The following is a 26,790-nucleotide window of genomic DNA, read 5'->3' on the forward strand; positions in this document are numbered from 1 at the left end:
GCTGGCTCTCCACTTTGCTCTACAAATTAGTCACATAAGCAGGTGTTCCCCTCAGCTACCTCTGCAGCGGGGATGGCGACCTCCAAGGAGGGCTCAAGAGGAGCAGTGGCATGTTAAAACTGTGCAGTGAGTTTTGTCATACCTCACTTGCCTGAGACTGGTACTTCCTTCCCTTGGAGGATGCACTTCCTGCCCTGTCTTCAAGCCCAAATGCCATCCAAGTCTCCAGGGACTGATGACAGGCTTCTGCCCTGTTCCTAAATGCACCCAAGAGCTCAGACTCTCCTGTCAATGCTGATAGCCTGCCAGCAGATGGCAAGCTCTCCTTGTCGATGCATCCAGTAGGAGAAGCCTTCCTCAGCTTTGACAGCCCCCTTCTCTCGGGAGACAAGCTGTCTTGGCTTTTCCAGAGCATCACACTGCATGAATAGCTGATGCTCTGTGAGGTTGTGCAGACTTCCTGCAGTGCTCTCATGGTTTCATCCTGCACCCTCGGACAGGAGCCCCACCCCCCTAAAAAAAAAAGGAGCAGGTTCAGGAGGCCTGTTCCTTGGGGCCCTGTATGCCGACCACATACCAGCACAGGCTCTGCCAAACCCTGTCAAGAAACATAAGGCCAGAAGTGCCTAAGAAGACACAGCTATGCCTACCGCAGGCTATATAGAGATATGGGAGAAGCAGCTTTCTTGGACACCACAGAAAAGGACAGTTTCTCCTTATTCTGGGGAAGAGAAACAAAGTATTTCACTTCTGAGGCAAGAGTCATCTGCACCAAGCACTCTGCAAGGGATCATGGCTGGTAAGACAAGAAAGAGGGCAAGGTCTGTGTGTGCTCAGTGCTCTTCCCAGCTGCTTGTCGGGAGGAGTCATACCTGCCGCTACTTCCCTTGTTACCCTTTTCCTGGATCTTGGACAAGTGTGGAAATAGCTGATGGGGTGATTTTTGCCTGGTTGCCACCCAGGCAAGGCTCAGCACAGCTCTGTGTAGCGTGCCTGGAGGCTGGATGCAAAAGGCTTTCTCGGTGTACATGGAACTGCAAAGCCAGACTGCTCGGGATGGTTCCTGCTTGGGGACCCTGCAGGGGAGCCTGCCCTCCAGCAGCTCCTCTTACTTTCACCCTGCCTCAGATGTGCATGCCTGCAGACAAACTCTTTGTAGGCAGCCAGAAGCTCAACTGGCAGGATTCAAGGTAAGCAGCTGCTCCCAAAGGTGAAGGCACTGATGGTGACTCTTATTTCCAAGAGTCTTTATGAGAGGTGTCTACGTCGTCCTCTTGTTCTGACAGATGGCTGCTGCAGGTTTCTTTGATCCCCCTTCCAGACCTATAAACCTTTTGTTTCCTTCTTCTGGACTGATGCCCAGAACTTTCATGTATGTGCTCACAGTCAGACCTTTCCCTCCTGGATTTCTCCCCAGGGTTTTGATCCTAACCCAAGATCTTGATCTTATCCCTATTAGATCAGTGTGAAAGACAAGAAACAGGGAAAACTTTGCTGCCTAGACATCTTGGGAGAGGAGGGAACCAGTTGGGGGAAATACACCCAGAAAAATCTCTGTCTTTCAGAGGCTTCTTTCCCCAAACTGCTTCACTGCTGGCATGGGAGAAAGGAATGCTTTCTCACCCCAGCTAGTCTGGAACACAGTTGAGCCTCAGTTTTGCACCTATACCTCATCTACAGACTCCCCTTCGTTTCCAGGGAGGAGCCCAGCTAGCAGTGCCAGCAGGGAAGTGGGAAAAAAAAAATCACTGTTTTATGTGACAGGAATCTCTTCCTAGCCCTTGCAGGAAGCCAGAAGAAGCTCAGAAGCACAGGATTCAATTGCAGTCATTGCAATTATAGTGCAGCCTGATATTTTCTGATCAGTGGACAGACTTGTGCTCCATCTGTAGCCTCTGGGGGAATCAATGTAGATAAGAAAGTGTAAGATACTGTTCTCTATTGCTGGAGCCAGGTATGCAGAACATATTTTCAGGCCCATCTGTCTAGCCATGACCAGCTCCTAGCTGCTTTCCTCACTGCAGCAGCTACAGAGTGCAGCGCTAAGTGTATGTAGCACATGCAATCACCTTATCTTCAGAAAACCTGGTGCTCCTAGAATGTGGTGGGCCTAGTGCAAGCACACAGATTAACCACAGATGCCATTTGATCTACTCTTGAGTTGTCCCTGCCCATGTCAGGGGGATTGGAACTAGATGATCCTTGCGATCCCTTCCAACCCTAACCATTCTATGATTCTATGATGCTAAGACCTCTTGTGTGATATGCTTGGTGGCAAGCCCTGCCCTGCTCACCATGCCCATGTGTGCCCATGCACAGGTCCACATGAGACTGCAAGTATTTTTTGTCCAGTAGTGATGGACACTTAACGAAGTGAGCAGTACTGAGTCAGGTGTTTCCCAATCAAACCCTGAAGTGTCTCCTGGTCTTGTCCTGCTCTGCTGTCTCAGCAGGCTCTGAGGTGTGTGTGGTCAAAGCACAGATAGCTTTTCACTGCAGTGAGCAGCTGGACTCCCCTGATGGGCATTTGCTCTCTCTATGGTTGGCACTTCTTTGCTCTCTCCCAGAGCAACATATGTATACAACATACACAAGCTCTGCTCTGAATTTCTCCAATGGTTTTGTAACTTCAGAGCAAACCATCTTTTGATCCTCCTGGTTTACTCAGCCCAATGCTCCTGGGAGTGAGACAGCACTCAGGAACAGGACCTCCGTCTGTTCTCAAGGACTGGTACTGTTTCCTGTTCTCACTTCAAAACACTTAGATGGCACCTTTAACAAAGGAAATATGCCACAGACTTTTTCCTGGCACTGAGGTGGTTTGGCACAGAACAGCCCTATCTATTGAGCTCTTTTATCCTTCAAAGTACGGTGGTCATATGCAACCTGTGTAGCAGGAATGGTCTCTGGTATGTCTTGAGTCCCAGATAATACCAAGAATTGAAAGGAGAGTGTTAGTGGCCGGGGGCTGCTTTAACAGGAAATATCAAGTGTCAGTGCCTAGGAATGTACTTGACACTTCAACTTCTCCAGCCAATAATAGTCTGACAATTGTCTTTAGGCCCCGTCCATACCAGTAGGTTTACCCAGCCAGCAGACTATTTTATTCTAACAATGAACAACAACTTTTCTCATCAATGCTGCTTTCCACTCATGCTGCTTCCCTGTTGTAGTAACATCACCACACTGATGTCTCACACTCCAGCTGTCCTTCTCGTCTTTGATCCATCTATAGGATTTGCTTCCTATCTCCACTGCTTTCACACTCTGCAAGTGTCCTCACTGGACTGGTGCAGAAGTTGTTCCTCCAGTACAGACCCATTGTAAAATCATTAAGGAACTGCTTCATTCTTTTCAAATTACCTTTATTTAATTAGGTTTGCTCTCACTTCCATTCCTCAGAAGAGTACATCACTGTAAGGTACAAGCAGATACTGGAGCATCTCCAGTGCCTGAGGCATCAGTAGTATCCAGTAAGAGACTATGCTGGATCCACCCTGAGGATCCTAGTAGAGGATACTGGTGCCAAGTACTGGGAAGGCTCCAGCTCTGTAGGGTCTTTTCAGCTCTTCTGCCAAGGGTTGGTCCTTGTCTTACTCACCCTTATCTTCCATGTCTTTCCTCATTACCTTTTCTCTCTTCCTGCATTGTACAAGCCCTCCAAGGAACTGAAGGACACCCAAATGACCACATTCTTTGCTACATACTTGCTGTGTTTCCCATTCAAGGTCTCAGCTCTATGCTGCTTGTGCCATTATCTGCAAGAACCCTTGTACAGCAAAGCCATGATCTTGATGTGAATCCTTAAAGGCTACCATAAAGCAAATAAATAACCAATCATTATTATATTTGTGTATTTGTGAGTCTTCTCTGATAGGTCTTGACATTGTTAAGGTGCTGAGGTCAGGCTAAAATCAGATAGTACTACACTCAGCTGGTATCTATTCCCTTGGAAACAGGTAAAAATATACTTCATAGTTCTCTGGTGACAATGAATATTCATTAATATGACACAGACATATCCTTGATTTGGGAATAAGGACAGTAATTAAAGAGCTATTAAGATTAAAAAGTAATGAAGGAAATTCAACTACCATAAGAGCTGTTCTGGGATCACCCCCTAATCAATCCATGCATAGACAAGCACAGGTGGCCTGAGATGTTCCACTGCTGCACTGTGGGGTCTGCCTTCTCTCCCAAACTCTGTCATATGGAAATGTTCTCATGAATTCAGAGTTCATTTTTCCTGCTGTCTTACAGGGCAGCTGTGCTCCACTGTGGGGCTGCTGCTCATGCCCTAACTCACAGGCTGTCCTACTGACTTCGAACCAGTGAGAAGGGAGAAGAAATTTTCTGTGGGCTTTTGAGAGGGAAGCTATTTGTAAACAATCTCTTCTATTCATTATTTCTATTAGAACAGTCTTGAGATCACTGGTTGTGATAGCTGCCCTACTGTAATCTCTGAAAACCTCCATTCCAAAGGCCATGATATCAAAGCTGAGCTTCTCAGGGAGGTTTCAGAAAGGCTCCTTTGCAGGGGTGGTTTCAAGCAGTGACCTGAGCAGTGTGTGGCCAGCCAGGGGAGAAGCAATAGCATTGCTATAGGTGGAGGGAGAAAGGAGAGGCAGGTGTGTCCAAAGACAGAAGCAACACTGCAGGACCAAGTGTTCACACTGCTTGCTCATGATTAGGTCAGGCCCTATGAAACTTAACTCACTGTCCTACTGGTCTCCTCCAGGTGCAGACAGAAGGTTCTCATCAGAGCTGTCCCCTTCAGGACCAGGACAGCAGTTGAAGACAGCAACCACCCCAGCTAGCAAAGGAAAAGTGAAACATGCATCCTCTAGAACCAGGAGGGAGCTGCTCTGCACCAGGTTGTGCCCCATGCTGCTTGCTTTCTAGGGAGGGTCTCCCGAGTTCCGAGTTGATTATGCCACCAAACAAATTATGAGGCAAAACAGGTGGCAAGGCAGAGTGTTATTTTAGCTTTAACTCAGTAGCATAAAGGTAACAAAAAAAGAGGATCAGCCCATTGGGCTGGTGTTCAAGGACAGTTGGTGAGGAGGGTTCACTGCTTGTCACCTGAAGCAGAAGCACACAAATTCCACCTGCCTTTGCCCTGCACTAACCCAACCAACTGTGCAGCAGTGCTTGGAGCAGGGGCCTGTATGAAGTGTGTGAAGGAGCTCAGGCACACTGCCATCCCACTTCCTCATAGCCACCTCGCCAATGCTGTCCTTGCCTTCACAGCAACATGTGTCACAGCACACAGAATCACAGAATAGTAACGGTTGGAAGGAACCTCCGGAGATCTAACCCACCCCTGGGCTGATCGATTTCTTCACAAATCCATGGTAAATTTGTGGGGTAGGGTTTTCCTGCATGTTTCATTTTTCTGTTTGGTGTTTTTTGTTTTGTTTTGTTTGTTTTCTAGAACCTTTAGGCAATGCCTTGCTGTTTCATCCTAACGGGGTGCACCTTCTGATAAGACAGACTGCCTGTGTTTGCTTGGCTTAGAAACCTAACGTGAGGTCTGTCAGAGAATGTGTACTGCGGTAGTTTTAGCGGGAGACTGACGGAATTCACGCCCACCAAATCAGCGCCTATTGCTAACAACAACCCCTCTGGAATAGCGGGGCGGGCGCTGCCGGGACGTGCCGCTCACTCCCATCTCTTGTCAGAACCGCTTGAGCTCCAGCACCGCCCGTCCTGCCCTCCCCGTGCACCCGCGGACGCCCGTCGGTTCAGCGGCTGTCCCGCAGGGCCGGGCCGGCAGCGGTGGGTGGGTGCGCCCGTCGGCGGGGATCCCGCCCGCCCCGCCCCGTTGGCGGCTTTCGCCTTCTCTGCGCTCCGAAGAGCGGTCGGCAGAGCGGTCGGAGTCTGCTGCGGCGCAGTCCCGCGTCCCATGGCAGTGGCGGTGACGGGCGGGGCGCGGCGGGGCGCCCGGCTGAGCGCGGTGGTGTTGCTGGCACTGCTGGCGCTGCTGGCGCTGCCAGCCGGCCGCCGCGGTGGCGGTGAGGGGCAGCCGGGCTCCCCGCTGCCGCTCCCGCCGGGTTTGCGGGAGGAGCTGTGGCAGAGGCAACGCGACCTGCGACGCCTGGCAGCGGCGGCAGGCGGCCAGGAGGCGCTGGCGGGCGGGTTGGGCTGCGGCGACCTGAGTCTGGCGACGGGCGTCACTGTACTGGGCTGGGGCTTCACCAAAGTGGTGGCGCGGGCGGCGCTGGCTGGCGGTGGGGCTGTGGCCCTCAAGTCGGTGCACGAAGCGGGCCGGGAGGTGCGGCAGTGTGTGCAGCGCTACGGGGCGCCGGCGGGCTGCCGCCGCCTGGCCGCCTACAAGCTGATGAAGGAGGTGACGCTGCTGCAGCGCCTGCAGCATCCCGGCATCGTGCAGGTACGGCGGGGCGCGTCGGAGCAGAACGGCTGCGGCATCTGCTTCGCCGGTACGGGGGTTTATCGGGAAGGGAGAGGGGCGGCCTGGTGCCGAGGCTGAGTCGATCCGCCTACATTGCCCCCTGTCCTCCCCATCCCCTGGCGGCCCGGGCCTTCTGGCACTGGCAGCGGCGTCGTTCTGACAATCGCTCCTTCCCTCACGGCAGCTGCACGGCCAATGCTATGATAATAGCAGAGATCCTGAAATAGGAGTCACAGCTATGTTGGAGCTGGGATCGCCCCTGGAGATGATTCAGCTTCTGCAGACCCCCTGGGAGGAGAGATTTAAAGTAAGAAAACAAATCAAAGGGATTTTTATCAATTGCTTTTAGACCACAAACTGGGTAAATGCAAAGAGCCCGCGGTGACCGCTGGGGCAAACGGATTGTCATGATGACACTCTGTTTGCTTCCGCAAATTCTCCTTACATCGTTTTGCTTTCACTCCTTTTAAATCACTTGAAAATAGCCCTCCCTTGGCGTCTCGCTGTTAAATCCCTGCTCTCTAAAGCGGTGTTAACGGAGCTGCAGCTGGGAGGAAATGGCCACAGAATGTTGCTCAGGGTTGAGACGGTGTTTGATACCCAGTATTCCACTGCATTGCTAGTTTTCCTTCTCTGTTGCTCTGCTCCATAGAGGGGATTTTATAGCAAAACCCCTCATCAGACTGGATCTGACTGGGGAAAGCCACCTGGCCACCCGAGGAGTGGGTTGTTTTCCGTATATTACCTGTCCTGGGCACCAAGCTGAGCAGCCTGTTGCTCAGCTGTGTGTTTGTATGTTTCTGTTCTTAGCTTTTGGGTATTGATGTACTCCAAACACTGCTAACTTACTTCCTCCCGCCGTAGGTGCTAGGATTGCTTCCCTGTTAGTGAGATCTGCCTTGTCTCCTAAGCATCTGGCATAGGGATTCTTAAGTTCCCCAGAAACATAAATGAATTCTGACAATGCACTCGCTTTGGTTGTAGCTTGTATTACAGTTTGCCTCAAGGTCTCAGTTGGGGGTTCACTACTGCTTGTTTGGTTCTCAGGAGGAAAGAGAGAATCAAGTGGAAGTTTGGGTACCTCAATGTCAGTAAGAAATGCTTTGGCTAAAATAGAAACATAACAAAAGTCCCAAAATAAAATCCCTGCCTGCATGTGATTTGCAATCCAAGCCAGAGGAGGAGTGTGGCAACTGTGCTCACTGAGCTGCAGAATATGAAGTGGGGATTCTTATGACTGTTTCACTAATGAAATTAAAATAGTGTCAGAACTTCCAAAGTAACTTCTTCTAGCCTATGGAGTTCCACTTTTACTCACAAGCTATTTTGTATCTTCTTGAATGTGCAAAAATCTCTGTAAAGCTAGAAACTCATGATGCTGGATTATTTGGTGGTGAGGTCTAGTATGATGGCATTAAGATTTTCATAATCTTTTGACTGATTAAGATACTAATTCAGAACTTACACTGGCACTGTTTAGTCCTGTTTCTTAATTAGGGTGTCTAAATGGATGGGATTCCCCTGTGATGAGCCACATCAGATAGCAGCGATTCTTCAGCTGTACCAAGTGAACAAACCATCACGCCTGCACAGATTGCTATCGGAGGCAGTGAGGGGTGGCGTGGGTCTGCCTGGCACACCTAGCTGATGATACAGTTTGATGCCAGGGCTCTCCATACTGAATGAAAACTGCTGAAAAAAGCTACTTAAACTAAGTGCTGGTGCAGCATAAATGCTTTTTTTTTTCTGGTTCTGGTTTGCTCAAAAAATAATTTGGCGAGCTTTGTGCTGGGTCAGGGTATTGTCTGACCTTTCCCTGCTGCCAGAAAGTTGACATAAACGCAAAAAAGCTGGCAACATATACATTGCATGCTTCAGCTAATTCATCAGAAGCACAATTGTGTGCCCAAATTCATACTGCTGAATGATCCATCAAGGCATGAATCTGCTGTATGGAGCAGCATGGGGGAAGGGGGGGAAATGTATTAATTCTATGCCAGAGTGGGAAAAGAACATTCTGATTTCAGCTAACAAATCAATATAGCTCCTTAAACATGAAGGCTGCTATTGTTTTCTTCACAGCTTTCTCCTCTAGTTCCTCCAATTGCAAATTTCTCTTTTTGTATACACACATTTTTAAAAAATGCTGCTAAACTACTTACCAGTCAAGTCCTGTGGCAATGTTGATAATAAATTTTGTAGCATACATATAATTACCTTTTAAGTACTATACTTCCCCCCTCCCCCTTAATTTCATTGAATGCCCTCCCCTTTGTTCTACTTCCAATTTAATAGCTGTTTTTCATCTGTTTTCCCCATGCATATTCATCTCTTTTTCAGATTTGCCTGAGTCTTGTGAAACTGCTGTTTTACTTGGCACATTCCCCCCTGGGTTCAATAGTCCTCTTGGATTTCCAGCCAAGGCAGTTTGTTATGGTGGATGGAAACCTAAAAGTGACAGACATGGATGATGCCAGCACTGAGGAACTGTCATGCAAGGAAGATAATGACTGCACACTCGACTTTCCTACAAAAAGCTTCCCTCTCAAATGCTCTGCAGTTGGGAAATGTGAAGGAATAAATGAAAAGAAGAATCTTTTCAATGCATATCGGTGTGTCCATCAAGAGGGGGGGAAGATCTAGGATGGTTGAGCTTACACACTGCTATGTAGCCTCTAGCACCTTGTGTTTCTTCCATGCAGTGATTCCCCCTCACATTTGTCAAAGGGTAGTTAAGGATCACTTTGAAGCAAGTTTGTTTTCCTTATAAGGCAGGAATATAGGGTGGTTGTTGTTGGGTGAGGATGGAGACATTTTTCTTCTGCTGCTCCCTTTTCCCAGAGCTCTCTAGAAGTGTGCCCCAAATTTGAACCTGTGAATTTATTGTTTGCCAAACAAGCCTTTGTATTTGACATCTATTTGCTGAAAGCAGTGGCAGCATGGGCTGCCATCCAAGGCCCACCAGCTTTGAGACCCCCGTTATTTGGAACAGGCTGACTAGCAATTCACTTGAACCCTGAGTCTCCCTATGAAGACTGTGGGCACTTACGGAAGAGTGATGAAACAAGTAATGGACAGTGGGCTGAGACTGCTGCAGCACTTCCAGTAGGCCACCAGCTGAAAGCATGAGGACTTACATTTAGCATTGATGCTTGGGAGGTCAAGTACTGGCAGAAGTCTTGGCAGCTAGACTGTAATGTATTAAGATTTAGTAAGGCAGCCTGAATTTTCAGGGCTTGATGTTAAAGGACAAATCCTGCAGAGATTATTGCAGCCTTGCAGTCATTCACTCATCTCTTGTAGAACAGGCATTTTCTGGAAGGTTCAGGGAATGAGTTGTCCTGCCTTTCCAGGGGTAATAAGAATGTGAAATCTTTTCAAGGCAAGGGAAAGGTCTTGCATGAGTCTTTTTTTATACAGTTTTGTTTTGTTTTTGTTCTTTTTTATGGGAAGTGCATTGCTTAATGTATAAAAATGGCTCAGGGGAATGAAGGAAAGCTCCGTGCGTGAGCCCTTGCAAGTTAGATTTCACACACTGTGCTGCCAGGACTGAGCTTTCAGCCCGACTCACAGGAATGACCTATGAGATGCTAAGGAAGTGCTTAAGCATAACTTAATAACCAAAGCAGACTTACTAGTTGCGTATGGATAATCAAGTTATGGGAAAATGTAGATAACTTAATCACTAGGGAAATTAAGTAAGTGTATTCTAATTAGTCTCTGGGATATTTTGCAGGTATTTTTTCACCTACCTCTTGCCACACTCTGCACCACCAGCTTTGCGGCCCTTTTTGAGTGACATTCTGAATGCAACAGGTACTGGCTAAAACTCATAAGCTTCTTTATAAAAGTCTCTAAATAGTGTTTCATGGAATTATTACTCATCTTTATAATATTTTTCCTTTGAATGCAGGTGATTTACGATACGGAATAAATGAAACTCTGAAAGCGTTTGAAAAGGTCTTGCATCTGTACAAGTCTGGGCTCTACCTGCAGAAAAGACCTCTGCTTTTAAAAGGTACTCGATTTTGAATGCTTTAAGTAACATAACTACTGAGGGGATAATGATCTTGATAACTTGGTCAAATTCTGATCTCCCATGCATTCAGGCAGGGTACAGTGACTAGGAAAAGCACCGAGAGTGTCCTTTTTTGAGCAGCCTTTTGCTCATTTTTTTTTACTCTTTATTTTTTATGGGAGCTATGCATGATTTTATTGTTTGCAAAGTGCATACAGTGCAGACAGCCTGGCCTACATATGGTCATATGTTTGCACTGCTTCACAATACTCTCCTCTTAATGCACATAATTTTTTTTCAAGTGAATGTATTTGAATATAAGCAACTAGAACAGAGTAACAAATTGAATGTCTCCTGCCTGTTGGGGTCATCTCATGCTATGAACCAAAAAGTCAGTTTTCCAGGCTGATACTGAAACTTCCTATTTCACTTGGTGGCTTTTGGCTGCTGAGCACAGGTTATTATGTGAACATATAGTAGGAAGTTGACAACTCCGAGATAAGTGTGGCAGAGTATCTTGGGCCTTGGTGCCCTCTTAATTTGTTTCTTTTCTGAAGACCATCCTATTTGACCTGTGGATAAACAGATGAACCTTTATGAGATGGATTCTTCTGAAAAGGACCCACTTGGTGGTAGAGATGAGGTTAATCCAAAGGAAGGCTTCAAAAGTGCAATGGTTACTGAGCACATGTAAGCACATTTTACTGAGCATTTAGTTGAGATGGTGAGGTGGTGATGGTGGTGTGCTGAAGGATATCTTTTTATGTGAGGAAGAATGGAATTTGCAACATTATGGACAAAAATACCTGGTTGTTTGCACTGGAGGACGAGCAGCTTTAACAGGAATTGCTTTTATTTTCCAGCAACACCTACCTGTTCTCTTCACAGCAGGCTCAATAGCAATGTGCCAAAATTATCATCATCCTAGAAATGTGGGAAGGTGGGGAGGGAATCTTGGCAGTTAGTGAACAATAGCCTGAACATCACCTGCTCAGACTTGTCAGGTCTTTTGTATCCCACTGGAGCAGGACCTGGCCTCTCCCTTTCCCCACTGGGAATCCTGTGCTTGTCAGTAGCACTATGATGGGGTCAACACCTGCCCCATGTAGCATGGTGCTGGATCTGTGATGAATGGTTCTGCTGTTGGGGCTGAGGTATAGGAGAGATTGCTGTCAGGTTTGCTTTTCTGGAGAAGAAACAGAAGGTGTGTGTGGGTGTGCACAACAGCCTGCTCCTCTCACCCCACACCTGCAGTTGCTGCCCTGTCCCTTCACTCTTGAGAGCTCTGCCCTCTCTTATATGCATCAGGAAATTGATGTCTTGTGCTCCATAACACAACCAAAAGCCAAAATTTGGATTTCTTTTAAATTTTACAGTCCTATCCTCTCCATTTAAGTAGGTTTGTTCAATCTGTCACTGTCACATTTCCTTCAAGAGTTCCACTGAAGTGCAACATACTAAGTATATAGTGTAACTAGACTCTGGAAGTGCACTTAAAGACTCCCTAAACTTCCTCCTTCTGTTCCCAGACTACATCTCTGTGAAGGGCTTCCGAATAGTGGAAGGAGGAGACTACAAGTGCTGGCCTTCCTACAGCTACCTGGGATGCCTGCTGTCCGTTCACAGTGCTGAGGAAGCTGCTGCAATTTGCAACTCCCAGTCCCGGTGTCAAAGTTTTATCATCACCCAGCAGAGGACATGGACAGGTGAGCTTGATAGATGTGACAGGACACTGTCCTGTGGTGCCCCTGCTTCCCTGGCCACGAGTGGGGGTGATGCTGCTGTCCTCTTCTGTAAGTGCCTCAAGTTAATGAGTGACTATTAAAAGCTGCCTTCTTTATTCTCAAAAAATAATTCTCTGTTATGGTGGACATTCTAGGATCTCCTGAGTTTTAGTGAGGAGACATGAGGGAGATTATTTTTTACTCTTTCACCTTTTTTATTTTCTACAAATTTTGCACAGGGCTGTTATGTGTTGTTGGACAATTACACATTTCATGCTTCACTTTGGTGTTAGGTTAAGCAATTCCCATGGTATGTATACTTTGCAAGAACCTGTGGGGTTTTTTGAGATGAAAGAAGCAGTGTTAAAGAAGGTGGTTACTATTGTTACAATTAGAAAGAATTGTAACTTACAAGTTGTTATCCCCCTTATCAAAACTAAAGCCCCAAACAAATGGATTTCCAAAGTATTGCTGTAATTAGCTCTGATTATAGCCTCTTACAGTTAGCATGTTTTCAGGCTTAATACAAATTATCTCCTTTACCTGACACTTTGGTTTTGGGTTTTTGGCTAACTTGTTATAAAGTGAAACACTAAATGAGGTAAATGAGTGTTTTCACTCACAACGGTGCTGAAGAATCACTTCTTGTCAGCTGATATGACATTTTAAACATTAAGCACACAAAAAACTACCAAACCCACAGTTTTTCTGTAGCTTCAAGTGCAATTGGCATGTGGCTATCTAGTGACTTAAGAACACTTACTCTGATGCAACATAAATCTCTTTGAACCCTAACATCACACCTGGCTTCCTTACCAGGAAGCTGTTAGTTGCTGTGTTTGGTGGCTAGCTGGAAGGAATCCTGCTTAAAACAGTATTGGGGATGCAGAAGCATCAGCACGTGGAACAGAAGACCTTTTCTGCAGTGCCTGGCTTGGGTGCTGATACCTACCATTCTACACTGTGCCTGTGTTAACGTTTCCCTTCTGACTGTTTTTCTTGCGTTTTTAGAGCTTATCTTTGCAGCTCAGTGATGCCAAAAGTGTGTGGTTGAAAAGCTGAGTGCCTTATTTTGACGGTTAAATTAATGAGAGCTGTGGGAACATGCTAATCCCTCTTAGGACAGCTTGGTAAAGCAAAGCAAGACATAAAAGCCTCTGGGGTTCAATTCTGCCCTCCTTGTGCACACTTGCTGAGCATCTGGCGTTTACTGGGAGTGTAAAACACTTCTGTGGCAGGGTGGGGTGACCCTTCACTGAGCAAGCAGTGTATTCCTGTGTTTTTTTTGCACTATATAGCATGGGTAAAGGTAAATCTATCTCCTCTATTAAACTTGCATATTTATTTCCTTTCCAGGACGCCCTCTTGCCTCGTTTCAGAGCAGCCTGACTGATCTAATACCAGATGCTAACGCTGTAGTCTATATTAAACAATCATCTTCCTCAGGAGAAAGACTTTAAAGACAGTGAGATCACATAAAAAAATCCTGAGAGGAGCAAACCACTGGGCAGAACTTCATCTGCTGAAAAGAATGACGTATTTTATTTTGTGTTGGGATGGGATCTCTTTGCCAGCTCAGATTGAGTCAAATGCTGCAATCTCCTTGATCAAAGCTCAGATTTCTCTCTGCAGCCCCACTAGTGCCTTTATCTGCTCCCAAACTGCTATTCCACATAAATGCTTCCCATTGTAGTCAAATGTCACTAGACTGCAATACCTAGCCATGCTGCTTTGGTAGCCAGCTTGTCGGCCAAGAAGTAGAAATAGCTGCAAGGGATCCAGCTTGGGTAGTGCTTAGTTAGTGCAATCATCTCCCTAAACCTATAGAATACACACTTTGGAGAAGGCAATGGCTCCTTCTGCAGCTGCTAACCACTGCAAATGTAAAGGACTGGATTTCAGCAACAGGGCCAGCATTGCAGGGTTGGGATCCATAACCAGAGGCTGATGATGGGGTGGTCTTTCAAGGAGGGTCCTGATTCCATTCCTTCCAGGGCAGAGGAGAGAGGTGGTATATAGATCAACTCTGGAATATTCTAAGTTTGTATGTAGGATTTGAGTTTGACCCTATGTGATTTGTAATGCCAGCTCCCATGTATCAACCTTGAAGGTTTTTCTCTGTTACTTTCTGTGAAAGAGCAAGACATTCAAATTATTTATATGTAAGGCATGACTCTGTATGATAAAGAATGACCGTTTATTCTAAACATGCTGTGAAACCTTTTTTTCTCTTTGAAGTCTTTACTGCAACTAAATGAACAAATCCAGGTGTTTCCCACTTTCAGTTCACCTAGCATGATTACCCACTCCTGAGGAGAACCTGTGTGTGCTCTAAGCAGTGTACGCCAGTGGTTGTGCTGTATTTTTGTGATCTGGTTCTGTTTTTCCTACTGCAGGATCTCACCTTTAAGCTCATTTGGACTCTTAGTAACTCACAGCAATGTCATTGCATGGAGGCTTTCTCATGCACTATAACCCCTGCTGTTAACACTGAGGCTCTGGAACTCTGATAGTGATATCAGTTAATGAGAATTCCTAGTTAGCACAAGAAGAAAGGTCTTCTCAGTGACGGCTACACTGCTGCAGGCTTTGTGAAGGCAAGGCTTTTTAAATGGATAGCCACAGACTGCTCTCTCCATTACAGTGGGTCCTGTGGAAGTTGAAGGAAAAGTCCTTCCAGGGGTCTGCTATTGTTTTGCGTTGACCCCACTGAGCAGGGCTTCAGGCATCTGCTGTGTGATGCTTTACATTAGCAAGAGGTAATGAGAGTTTATTCTGTATCTCTCAGCCTCCTGAGATACAAATCAGAAGTATCTTCCCCAAAGCAAGGGCAAGGGCCAGCCTGGGGTCATCTGAGAGAGGGAGAAACACAGAATGCAAAAGTTGAAGTGATTCCAGTTTGGATTAGAAAGATCTTTCTGTCTTAAAAATGTGTCTTGGTAAAAAAAAAAGATTGTGTATTTCAGTTATGTGATGCTCCTTCCATGTTGCAGATTTTTCTGTCAAGTCGTCATTCTGTCATTACCTGCAGGTCTAGCCCCTTGGCCGATGGTGCAGGGTATGACAGGGTCACTTGTATAAATGTAGGTTTCAGCATCAAACCTTCAGTTTGAGCCTGGGAGCAGAGACCCTATCATCTTGCCTTGAAAGTTTTGAGCACAGGGTGCTTAACAAATAATAGATAAATCATAATCAAGTCATAGTCATAATAAAAGAAGGGAAGGCAGACTTCAAAAAATCCCAACGCTTGGTGTGCTGTTGCCACAGTGCATGGCTTTTGAAGGGCATTTTGAGCACCCCCTGCAAATGAGTAGGTCCATCCTCAGAGCCTGGACCCCTGTGAGCAGATTCATCATCGTGCTATCACGGACAAAGAGCTAGGGCACAGTTATACATTTAGGTCTGATGCTATTTACATGCTAGAGACTTGGAAGATGCAGCAAATCTGCTGGTATAAGTTAGGTATTGATTCTCCTCATACTTCTGTGCAGTTCCCCATGGCACCTAATGCCTAGTGGGCATGCCAACTTTGGTCTGATTTGAAGTGACATCCTACTGCAGCCCAATGGAGCCCAGTGAATGCTGGGTGAAGGAAAATATTTTATCACTCTGCTGCATCTAGAGCTTTAATTTGACATGCATTGAAGGAAACATAGTCACTGGAAAAAGCAGTCCCCAGCCCTCTTTTTTCCCAGCTTCTTGCTGTTATCATTTGCTAAGAAGCCTTTTCCAATGGCCATGCAGGTTTAAAAGCATGCTGCAGTGAGCAACTTGTGGCCCCTATGCTTCAGGCAGCTCGTGAATGGCTCAGGTGCAGCTTCTGCAGCAAGTCTGTGTGGAGCACCCAGGCTGATACAGCCTAAAGGGGAAACTACAGGGGAGAGCATCTTCCATACAGCTTTTGGGCCCATGTGACTGTTTTGTAGTGCTTTATCTTTATGTCCCATCTCATTCAGTCAGTCTTTATTCATTCTAACCTTTTGTTAAATTATAACTGCCTCAAGCAACTTTAGACTTTCAATGCCAGTGAAAATTTCAGCACAGAGATAAAAGCTCTATTTCAGTAACTATGGTACATGCAAAACTCAGATACAAACATTTGTTGCCCTTAAAATTCCCAGTTGCTGGAGTCAATTTGTCTCTGCTATCGTTGATCAGTATTTCAGCCACCATTGTGGAATATGTAACAGAGGAAAGTGTTTGGAAGGAAACAGCAGGAGATCAATTACAATGGAAACCATGTGTGCCGGAGGAATAATATTTACCTAAATGTATCTATCGCATCTTCCCAAAGGATGCTGCCATTAGGAGAGAATGGATATGAAAATGCTGCCTCCATAGATAAAAGTTAGGAACATAATTTTGTAAACACGAGCTTTAGTATTCTTAATTAATTCCATATTATAATAAGAGAGATAAAGCCACATACATGAAGGATAATAGCATGTATTCCAAAGACATAAACCACGGTTTAATAAATAGCAACAGATGCTGCATGACTCATGTTCGGTATGTTTGCACAGGCGTTTGCATGACTGGTGACTTCATGACAGAATGAGGAGCAGAGCAAGGGGGATGGAGCCCAAATGCAACTCCTGCTGCATCAGACAAGGTTTAAATAAGAAGAAAAACCATACCTGAGTTCTTACACAACATGCTCTGCAAACATTGGTGATGCTCTAAGCAATATTCAAAGAGATGAGCTTTCCAGCTATTTTGTGGAAAACCCAGGAATTTATCACAGGCAGCTGTAGGCCCAAATGCACATCTGAGTAACATTAATTTCTGTAAGTTCTCAACCAATATTCAAATAGATGAGCTTTCAAGTTATTTTTGGGAAAAACCAGGGATTTATCACAGGCAGCTGTAGGCCCAGATTGCACATCTGAGTAACATTAATTTCTGTAAGATCTCCTGTAAATTCATGTACCAAGCAATGATCTTTGTGGCTAGAAATAAGAGCACTTTGAGTTGAAAGAGCTGGTTTGGGGTTCATTTTGAAGAATTGGTGAAATGTGATTTCAGTATGCAGAGCAGTCCATCATGGCGGCTTGGTAGACCTTTGAGATAATCTTCACCCAGTAACTATACCAGTTACAGCAATCTTTCTCCTTGGTTCCATTGTTCCAGTGTACCAAAATGCCACCACTAGCAGTGTGGAAAAGATGGTGGTGAAAGAAAATTCATGGAACACAATATTATGAGCGGTAATCATGAGCCACTCTCACTCCTCTGTAGCATGTACTTAGTCCAGGATGGTGGATTTGCCCTCAGTGTTAGTTCTTGGCTAACTGGAAATTGTATCAGATTACATCAGACAGGTCTGTGTGCACCAAGGACAGGTGATAGCTGGAGGGACGAGCTCCCAGACTCTGCTTGTAGTTTAGCTCCTTCCTTTGTGTGGGAGCTCCAAGCAAGGAATTTTGACATAGAGCCTTTGGACCTTCCTCTCTTCTGGCTGGACAACCCAGATAAGAAAAGTGCTGGGTTTGCTGGACAGAGGAGACCTCTCAACACAGCTTTGGAGGAGATGGTGATGCTGATGGATTTTTAGGAAAAGCTTTTCTTGGCTCCAAGTGTCCCTGCATTGCACACACTATCACACAATTGCCCTATTCTTCTCCACCCCCAAATCTGAGGGTTGCAGGATGAGATTTCTCCCTCCCTTCATTTACTCACCCTCTACTCCCCATGTGTTATCCCAGCCCATCTACTTGTTAATTCCTTGTAGACCCACCCTCTCAATATTCATACACAGCCCCACAGCTTCTTACTCTTGCAACCAATGTGTAAGTGGTGGTATGACCAAGGAGCCCTTATTTCTGTACTGTTAGAGGTGAAATAGTCCTGCATGTGGCAGGAGACCAGATCTGAAAGGTGTAGCCACAAGATCAGCCTGTATTTGATTTGTAACCTCTCTTTTCATTTACCATCAATGATTTCTAGATTAGTGCTAAATACAGCGTAGTAATAGCCTCCTGCAAACAACCAGGGTTAAAGGTGTGCATTAGAATCACAGTGCCTTAACTGCATTGTGTTATTCACATGGTGCCTCACACCCGAGGCTTAAGAAAATACAAATTCCTAAATTATGTTTATCAATATTTATCCTCTAACTGCATCAAAATCAGTGGTAATCTCTCTTGTACTTTTTGGCTGAAATCCTTTGCCCTATTTACAGTACTGGAAATTTAAGATCCAGCCTCAAAATGAAGTTAAATTTCAGTGACTCTCAAAACTACAAAATAAACACCCAAATTTCCAGATTCTTGTAGCTGTAAGCTGTGTTTCCCACATAATGTCTTTAGCAAGTAAATTGTTTTTCTTTATTGGGTAAAACCCTGCTGTAAATTCCCTCACTACTTCAGATGACAGATCAGAGAGTTTAGGCTTAGATTAGAAGCTTGATAATGAAACCTGGGGACACAAGTTAATTATCACATTAGGTAGCCAGAGAGGCAGTTTATGAATGTCTTGGGGACACTGGGGTGCAAAGAAAATTTTCTATGGCCTCAGATGGAAAATGCCAAGAAACATTCAGCACTGCTGCTGTGTCTCATCCAGTCCCATTCCTTATTCACTTGGAGAGGGAGTTGTGAACTCCCACTCCTAATTATTTTCTCCCTTATTCATTTCTTGTGATTCTTTAAATACACAAGAAACAATGCTCCCTCCCAGTGAAGTTAATGCCATGGTTTGCATTTTTCAGGGCTTGGCCATTCCACTTTGTCTAGCAAAGCTATTGTTACAAGACTATGATCGTTAACGTTACCTCTGAAACAAAGCAGCGGCAGCATACTAAATTCACTTGTACTCTAAAGCAGTGTCAGGCCCCTAAGTTTTGCTGGCACAGCTTATGACCAGTTCAAGACATACTCTGGAAATTGTTTAATCAGTGCAATTGGCTTGTTTGTTCACTTGCTGTATGGTAACAACAATTAAAGTCTCCACTGAGACCCTTATAAATCAGCAAAATATCTGCTTCATCCATGGAATCTTAGGTGGAAGCTGCCTCCAAAACAGAAGAAATTTTTTTTAACCAAACAAAACAAAAAAGCAATAGTCTTTCAGAATGGAACTTCATTACATAGTTTTTGTTTGTTTGTTTTGGGGGCTGCTGCCTTTTATTTTTTCTTTTAGCTGAGTGGTTCATCTTTGAAAGAAATCAGTGAGGTGTTATTTTAACAGTGCTTCCTCCATCTTATTAAGATAACACAGGAGCATAAGGATTAGCCTCCCATCCTTACCTTCTTTGTTTTCCTGCTGATAGCAGCTGTCATTCAGCACTAAAGAAAAGCCCACTTGCACATGCTGGGCGATGCTACCATGATCTGCAAAGTCTCATTGTGAAGGACCCTGCAGGATGTCACCAAGACTGTCAGGGGAGTTGCCACCCCTAGGCAGGGGAGATGGAGATCGCAGGATTTCAGGGGTTGGAAGGACTTCCAAAGATCATCAAGTCCAACCCCCTTGCCAGAGCAGGACCATAGAATCTAGCACAGGTCACACAGGAACACATCCAGATGGGTCTTGAAAGTCTCCAGAGAAGGAGATGGCATCCCCACAAACTGCCACACCCTTGCTGCAGCCCCTTGCTGTGTCACCCTGACACTGCTCCACCAGGAGGCAAAATAGTGGCAGGGGCAGTGGCCAGTTTCTGGTGTCCTGTGCAGAGCTATGCAGCAGAGTGGCAGCACCCAGGTACTGCTAGGCTGTGTCTGCCCATGGGAGGAGATTGGAGGCACTGCACAGAGGGTCATTGCTCCTCCTTTGCTGTCCTTGACAGCGTGTGTGTGCAGAGACAAATTCCAGCATCCATAGACCCAAACCGGACCAGCTCCCTGCATTTTGACATCTTTCAGCCATGGTCTGAAATATTGACATCCCAGAGCTGGATCTAATAGTGATTTGCTAAGAAGTGTAATGGCCAGTGTGTACAGATATCAGGAATTTTTTGTTTGAAGCCATTGTTTAGCAAAGGAGTTTCAGTCCTGCCAGTTTGTAGATGAGCTATCTAGGGAAAGGGGAATTGTTCCTGTGCCAGGAACCAAATCAGAGTTATACCTTCATCCTTAGAAGTGCAGTTTTACCTTGCCTGACCCTCCCATCCACCAAAGGACCCTGAACTTGGGAACATGGGCTTTGTATGTTCATGTACAGGAAGAGAATAGGGAGAACAAACAAAACACCCCACCCTCTTCCACTTATGTAAGATCAGACAGAGAGTGTAGGCTAAGCCCAGAGGACTGTATTTATGGATTCAGAAGAACCTAGTTATTAAAATGTTATGAAAGTTTTCCTTTCCTTTAAATGCATAAATATGCAGATGAAAGGAGCCATGTGATCTGGCCACTGGCCACGCTGCTGCAGGCTCAGGCTAATTATCAGCTGCCAGCACTGCTGCTTTTTAAGTGGTGAACATGATTAAAGATGCACAGACAATTGAAGAAAGTTAGATCAGTTCTTACAAGGCCTGCTTCTATTTTATAACCACATGGCAGCTTGGCTTTGAGACTGAATCTGCCCTTACAAGCTGAGGGAGAAACGTTCTGCTGATCAGACGTTTTCTTTTCAACCACAAGCTCCACATGCTCTTGAATTCATAATTTTCATAGCAAGCTATTTACCAAAGCAAACTGATTTCCTTCCCCACTCAGAGAAAAGGGGGGCTCTGAAGGAGGGGAAAGAGATAGTCATGAGCAGATGAGGGGGGCAATGTGTGTCAAACACTTCAAAAGTGTGGCCTGAATATTCAGACTCTCTCAACCAGAGAGGTGCTAACTTGTTTCAAATGCATTGTGAAAACAGCACTTTCTGGATCTCCTCCTTTCCATTAGTGTGGCGGGTTGAAGTTTTTCTCCCCCCCAACATTAACTTTGCCAGACCAACTCAGAAGCAAATGAAGCTGGATTTACAAGCAAAATCTGCACTCTACAATGGAATGCAATGAATATGTAAAAAATATACACTATCTACGATATTATACAGGTATTTACAATTAGCAAACAACACAAAAATGCCCCTGGTCAAGAGACCAGGGAAGCCATTCCACTGTTCCCCCCTCCCCCCCCCCAGTCCCCCCTGTCCCAAGAGAGAAAGGAGTGGAGAGAGGAGGAGTGGATTAGACTTATCCAAGGCCAGCCAAAGAACACAGATTATCTCTCCTCAGTGAAGCAAAACATCCAAGATTAGAAGAGAAAAAGTGAAGGATTATTATGGTACAGCTCCTCTTATTCCAGATATTTATCCATAGTTTCATAGTTTCATAGTTTCATTCAGGGTTGGAAGGGACCACAAGGATCATCTAGTTCCAACCCCCCTGCCATGGGCAGGGACACCCCACACTAGATCAGGCTGGACAGAGCCTCATCCAGCCTGCTCTTAAACACCCCCAGGGACGGGGCCTCGACCACCTCCCTGGACAACCCATTCCAGGGTTTCACCACTCTCATGGTGAAGAACCTCCTCCTCACATCCAGCCTGAATCTCCCCACCTCCAGCTTCATTCCATTCCCCCTAGTCCTATCACTACCTGATATCCTGAGAAGTCCTTCCCCAGCCCTCCTGTAGGCCCCCTTCAGATACTGGAAGGCGACAATTAGGTCACCTCGGAGCCTTCTCTTCTGCAGACTGAACAGCCCCAACTCCTTCAGTCTGTCCTCATAGGAGAGGTGCTCCAGCCCTCTGATCATCCTCGTGGCCCTTCTCTGGACACGTTCCAGCACCTCCACATCCCTCTTGTAATAGGGGCTCCAGAACTGGACACAGTACTCCAGGTGGGGTCTCACCAGGGCTGAGTAGAGGGGGAGGATCACCTCCCTCGACCTGCTAGCCACACTTCTCCTGATGCAGCCCAGGATCTGATTGGCTTTGCGGGCTGCAAGTGCACACTGAGAGCTCATGTTGAGCTTTTTGTCCACCAGCACCCCCAAGTCTCTCTCCTCAGGGCTATCCTCCAGCCAGTCCCTGCCCAGCCTGTATTTGTGCCTGGGATTGCCTCGACCCAGATGCAGGACCCTGCACTTGCTCTTATTGAACTTCATGAGGTTGGCCTGTGCCCACCTCTCCAGCCTGTCAAGGTCCCTCTGGATGGCCTCCCTTCCCTCCAGCGTGTCTGCTGCACCACACAGCTTGGTGTCATCAGCAAACTTGCTGAGGGTGCACTCAATGCCACTGTCCATGTCCCCCACAAAGATGTTGAATAAGACAGGTCCCAGGACTGATCCCTGAGGGACTCCACTTGTCACTGGCCTCCACTGGGACATGGAGCCATTGACAGCCACTCTTTGGGTGCGGCCATCAAGCCAGCTCCTTATCCATCTAGTGGTCCACCAATCAAACCCATGTGTCACCAGTTTGGAGACCAGGATGTGGTGTGGGACAGTGTCAAAGGCTTTGCTCAGGTCCAGGTAAACGACATCAGTTGCTTGCCCCTCATCTATTAATTTTGTCACCTGCTCATAGAAGGCCACCAGGTTGGTCAGGCAGGATTTGCCCTTGGCAAAGCCATGCTGACTGTTCCCAATCACCTCTTCACTATTCTTTTGAGCGAGTAGTGACTCCAGGAGGATCTGTTCCATGATCTTTCCAGGCACAGAGGTGAGACTGACTGGCCTGTAGTTCCCTGGTTCCTCCTTCTTGCCCTTTTTGAAGATGGGGGCAATGTTTCCCCTTTTCCAGTCTGTGGGGACTTCACCAGACTGCCAGGACTTTTGAAATATAATAGAGAGGGGTTTAGCAACCTCATCTGCCAGTTCTCTCAGTACCCGTGGGTGTAACCCGTCGGGTCCCATGGACTTGAACACTTTCAGGTTCTTCAGATGATCACGAACCTGATTTGCACTTACAATGGGCAGTTCTTCCTCCCCGTCCCTGGCTTTGACTTCCATAACATCAGGAGTGTGGCTAGAGGCCCTTGCAGTGAAGACTGAGGTAAAGAAGTTATTAAGTACCTCAGCCTTTTCCTCATCACAGGTGACCATGTCACCATTTTCCTTTCTGAGGGGGCCCACACCTTCCCTAGTCTTCTTCTTCCCATTAATATACCTGTAAAAGTTCTTAGTATTCCCTTTAATCTCCCTGGCTAGATTCAACTCAAACTCTGCTTTGGCTTTCCTAACCAGGACTCTTGCTGCTCGGGCAGCTTCCTTGTATTCCCCCTGTTCTACCTGTCCTTCCCTCCACTTCCTGTAGAGTTTCCTTTTAAGTAATAGTGTGTCCAGTAGCTCCTTGCCCATCCAGGCAGGCCTCCTAGCATTCTTACCTGCTTTTCTCTTTGTTGGTACACAGAGCTCCTGGACACAGAGGAGGTGGTCCTTGAATACTGACCAGCTGTCCTGGGTCCCTCTTCCCTCCAGGGCTTTGTCCCAGGACACTTTGGCTAGCAGATCCCTGAAGCGATCAAAATCTGCATGCCTAAAGTCTAGGGTCATGAGCTTGGAATACTTCCTCCTGATTGCCCTGAGGATGTTAAATTCAACTGCTTCATGGTCACTGCAGCCAAGGCCGTCTATGAGCCTCACATTGCTTACCAGCCCTTCCCTGTTGGTGAGAACAAGGTCCAGCATAGCACCATTTCTTGTTGGTTCCTCTACCATTTGGAGGAGGAAGTTGTCTTCTATGCAGTCCAGGAACATCCTGGATTGCTGGTGCCTTGCTGTGTTGTCCCTCCAGCAGATGTCCGGGTGGTTGAAATCACCCATGAGGACCAGGGCTTGTGACCTGGAAGCCGCTTCTATTTGCCTATGGAGGGCCTCATCTGCTTGGATCTGCTGGTCAGGTGGTCAGGTATCCAATGAATTTGTTTAGGATAATCTTTTACCAAGACACCTGCCTAGATGTCTATCGCACTATCTTTTGAGAGGATTCCAAGCTGAGATGCTGACTTGTCCCCCACTACTAAAGCAGGGGCACCTGTATCATAACATCTTCCTAACCAGGTCAAAATAGGCTCATTCTCTCCTCTAATGTAATCCTTTATCACATGCCTAATTTCCTGCCTGGGGCGTGTTAGCTGTCTGAATGTCATCTTCCTCTTCATCTATCACATCCTCTTGAAGATGCTGTCCCCATAATCCTGATGATACTCGCCACAGGACTTCCTTAAATTCGGAAGCACTTCCATTAGCTCCTGACTTACCAGAACCCATATCCTGTCCTGCATCTCCACTATCCACTGATGGTCTCAGTAAGTCAGCTATATCTTTAAGGCAAACTTTCTCTCCATCATCACAAGGATCCTTTTTAACAGAAGGTCCCTGAGCAGCAGAGGGATCCTGCTGTTCTTGCTGTTCTTCTGCCTCTCCATCTGCCCTGCACCTGCCCCTTTCATCCAAAGCTGCAATTTGTTTAACTGGAGCTGTATTTGAATTTACAGCAGAATTTGCAGAAGCAGAAGGGATTTGCAAGGAAACACCATTAGCGGGTGGACTTTGGGACTCAGCGGCTGCCGCAGAACTCCTGCTCCAGCTGCTGCAGGCGGAAGTGATTTTGCCTCGTTAATGGCTGCCAGTGGAGGCATGGCTGCTCCAGCCATTGTGGGCTGTCTGTCCCCCCCGCTGGCTCAATGCCAGAACTGCTGCCGACCTCACTCAGAGCTGCTTTACCATTAACTCCTGTCTGCCTGTTTCCTCCTGTTTGTCCTGTTTCTGTGTCTTCATCGTCAGTCGTAATTTCTGCATTTGAGTTAGAACTAGCCCTACGACGTCTGCGTCTGCTGCGTCTAAAAATAGAACCCCTATTTGCTGCACGTCCCTCTTGGAGCAGTGCCATTAAGAACAACACATTAATTATTACCAATAACAGAATCACACATGGCAAATAAATCATTTTTTGATCCCAGCTGCTTACATAGCTCTCAGTGACAGGAATGCTGAATTCATATACTTCTGTGGGAAGATGTACAGTCATATTATCAAATCTTTTAAGCCAAAGAAATCCCAAGCAGCGGTCATACAGCATTTTCAGCTTGTATTTAAACCAAAGGAACAGTTTATATGATAAATATCTTCCCAGTTTATCTAACATCAGAGCCATGAATCATCTATATAAAATCAGAATATATCAAATGCCACAAAACCCAAAACAGCTTCATTTTGCTTCCTTAATCTGAGCAGGAATTAATCAATCAATCAAACAATTGCCCCACATTGAATAGGTACCAATTATTTTTGCAATGTGGTGGGTTGAAGTTTTTCTCCCCCCCCGCCATTAACTTTGCCAGACCAACTCAGATAGAAGAAAATGAAGCTGGATTTACAAGCAAAATGTACACTCTACAATGGAATGCAATGAGTATGTACAAAATATACAGTATTTACAATGTTATACAGGTATTTACAATTAGCGAACAATACGAAAACCCCCCTGGTCGAGAGACCAGGGAAGCTGTTCCACTGTTCCCCCTGCCCCCCCTGTCCCAAGAGAGAAAGGAGTGTAGAGAGTAGCAGTGGGTTAGACTTAGCCAAGGCCAGCTGAAGCATGCAGGTTATCTCTCCTGAGTGAAGCAAAAGCAGCTGAAATCGGAAGAGAAGAGAAAAAGGGAAGGATTGTTATGGTACAGCTCCTCTTATTCCAGATATTTACCCAATGAATTTGTTTAGAATAATCTTTTGTTTTCCTTTTTACACCCAATAGTGATTTATTTATGTTTTTCTACTTTTCTGCTTAAAATCTGTAACTAAATTTTAAAGGCATAGCCTAAAACCACAACACTTAGGATGAAAATATTATCAAGAAACAGAGATGGTTTTATGCATTTGAGGGATGGCCACAGTCCTGTGGGCAGGACAACTTCCAGAGCAGCAAGTCTTCTGGGTTTTGAGCAGCGTGTCATTGCTGTTGCAGTGACAGCAAGGCTAGTCTGGCAGTGTCTATCCTTTTGTCATCTGTATTTGCTAGGGGATGGAGCCTGGCTCTGTGAAGTGACAGATCCATCAAGTCTCACATACTGGGTGTGAGTTTCCCACTGTGGGTTTTTGCCTCAATGTTTCTTACAGCTACAGCTGGGTCTTGTGCCTCCCTGGAGCCTCTCTCCCATCCCAGGCCTCAGGACAGTGAAAGCAATTGCCTGGCTCTGCCTGGGAGCCACTGTTAAGATGCAGCATGCCTGAGGGCTTGAAAAGTGGCAGTCTTCCAAGTAGCTTGTTTTACTGTTTGTGGTGGGTTTATGCTATGCCTTTAAAATTTAGTTACAGATTTTAAGCAGAAAAGTAGAAAAATATAAATAAATCACTATTGGGTGTAAAAAGGAAAACAAAAGATTATTCTAAACAAATTCATTGGGTAAATATCTGGAATAAGAGGAGCTATACCATAGTAATTCTTCCATTTTTTCTCTTCTGCTCTGATCTCTGGCTGTTTTGCTTCACTCGGGAGAGGTAACATGCTTCTGGCTAGCCTTGGCTAAGTCTAACCCACTGCTTCTCTCTCTGCTCCTTTCTCTCTTGGGACAGGGAGGTAGAGGGGGGCAGTGGAACAGCTTCCCTGGTCTCTTGACCAGGGGCATCTTTGTGTTGTTTGCTAATTGTAAATACCTGTATAATATTGTAGATACTGTGTATTTTGTACATATTCATTGCATTCCGTTGCAGAGTGCAGATTCTGCTTGTAAATACAGCTTCATTTGCTTCTAACTG

At 45.9% G+C, this 26,790-nt stretch overlaps 1 protein-coding gene across 1 annotated transcript; it reads left to right on the forward strand.

The window, feature by feature from the left end:
* Nucleotides 1-5,720: 5,720 nt before the first annotated feature.
* LOC137452035 (extracellular tyrosine-protein kinase PKDCC-like) lies at nucleotides 5,721-16,618 on the forward strand. Its single transcript, XM_068160100.1, has 7 exons — nucleotides 5,721-6,391; nucleotides 6,597-6,719; nucleotides 8,753-9,024; nucleotides 10,149-10,228; nucleotides 10,326-10,430; nucleotides 11,960-12,136; nucleotides 13,511-16,618. Exons 1-7 carry the CDS (start codon nucleotides 5,906-5,908, stop codon nucleotides 13,612-13,614), a joined length of 1,347 nt encoding a protein of 448 aa, XP_068016201.1. The 5' UTR covers nucleotides 5,721-5,905; the 3' UTR covers nucleotides 13,615-16,618.
* The last annotated feature ends 10,172 nt before the right edge of the window (nucleotides 16,619-26,790 follow it).

The sequence above is a fragment of the Melanerpes formicivorus genome, unplaced genomic scaffold (assembly GCF_026170545.1).
Source record: "Melanerpes formicivorus ecotype bairdi unplaced genomic scaffold, bMelFor1.0.p_v2 SCAF_48, whole genome shotgun sequence".
Classification (NCBI taxonomy): domain Eukaryota; kingdom Metazoa; phylum Chordata; class Aves; order Piciformes; family Picidae; genus Melanerpes; species Melanerpes formicivorus.

Excerpts from the sequence above, each read along its gene's own strand:
- LOC137452035 (XM_068160100.1), top strand. The coding sequence starts at position 5,906 with ATGGCAGTGGCGGTGACGGGCGGGGCGCGGCGGGGCGCCCGGCTGAGC. Across the intron at positions 9,025-10,148 it reads AATCTTTTCAATGCATATCG|GTATTTTTTCACCTACCTCT; the intron begins GTGTGTCCATCA and ends GATATTTTGCAG. Across the intron at positions 12,137-13,510 it reads CCAGCAGAGGACATGGACAG|GACGCCCTCTTGCCTCGTTT; the intron begins GTGAGCTTGATA and ends TTTCCTTTCCAG.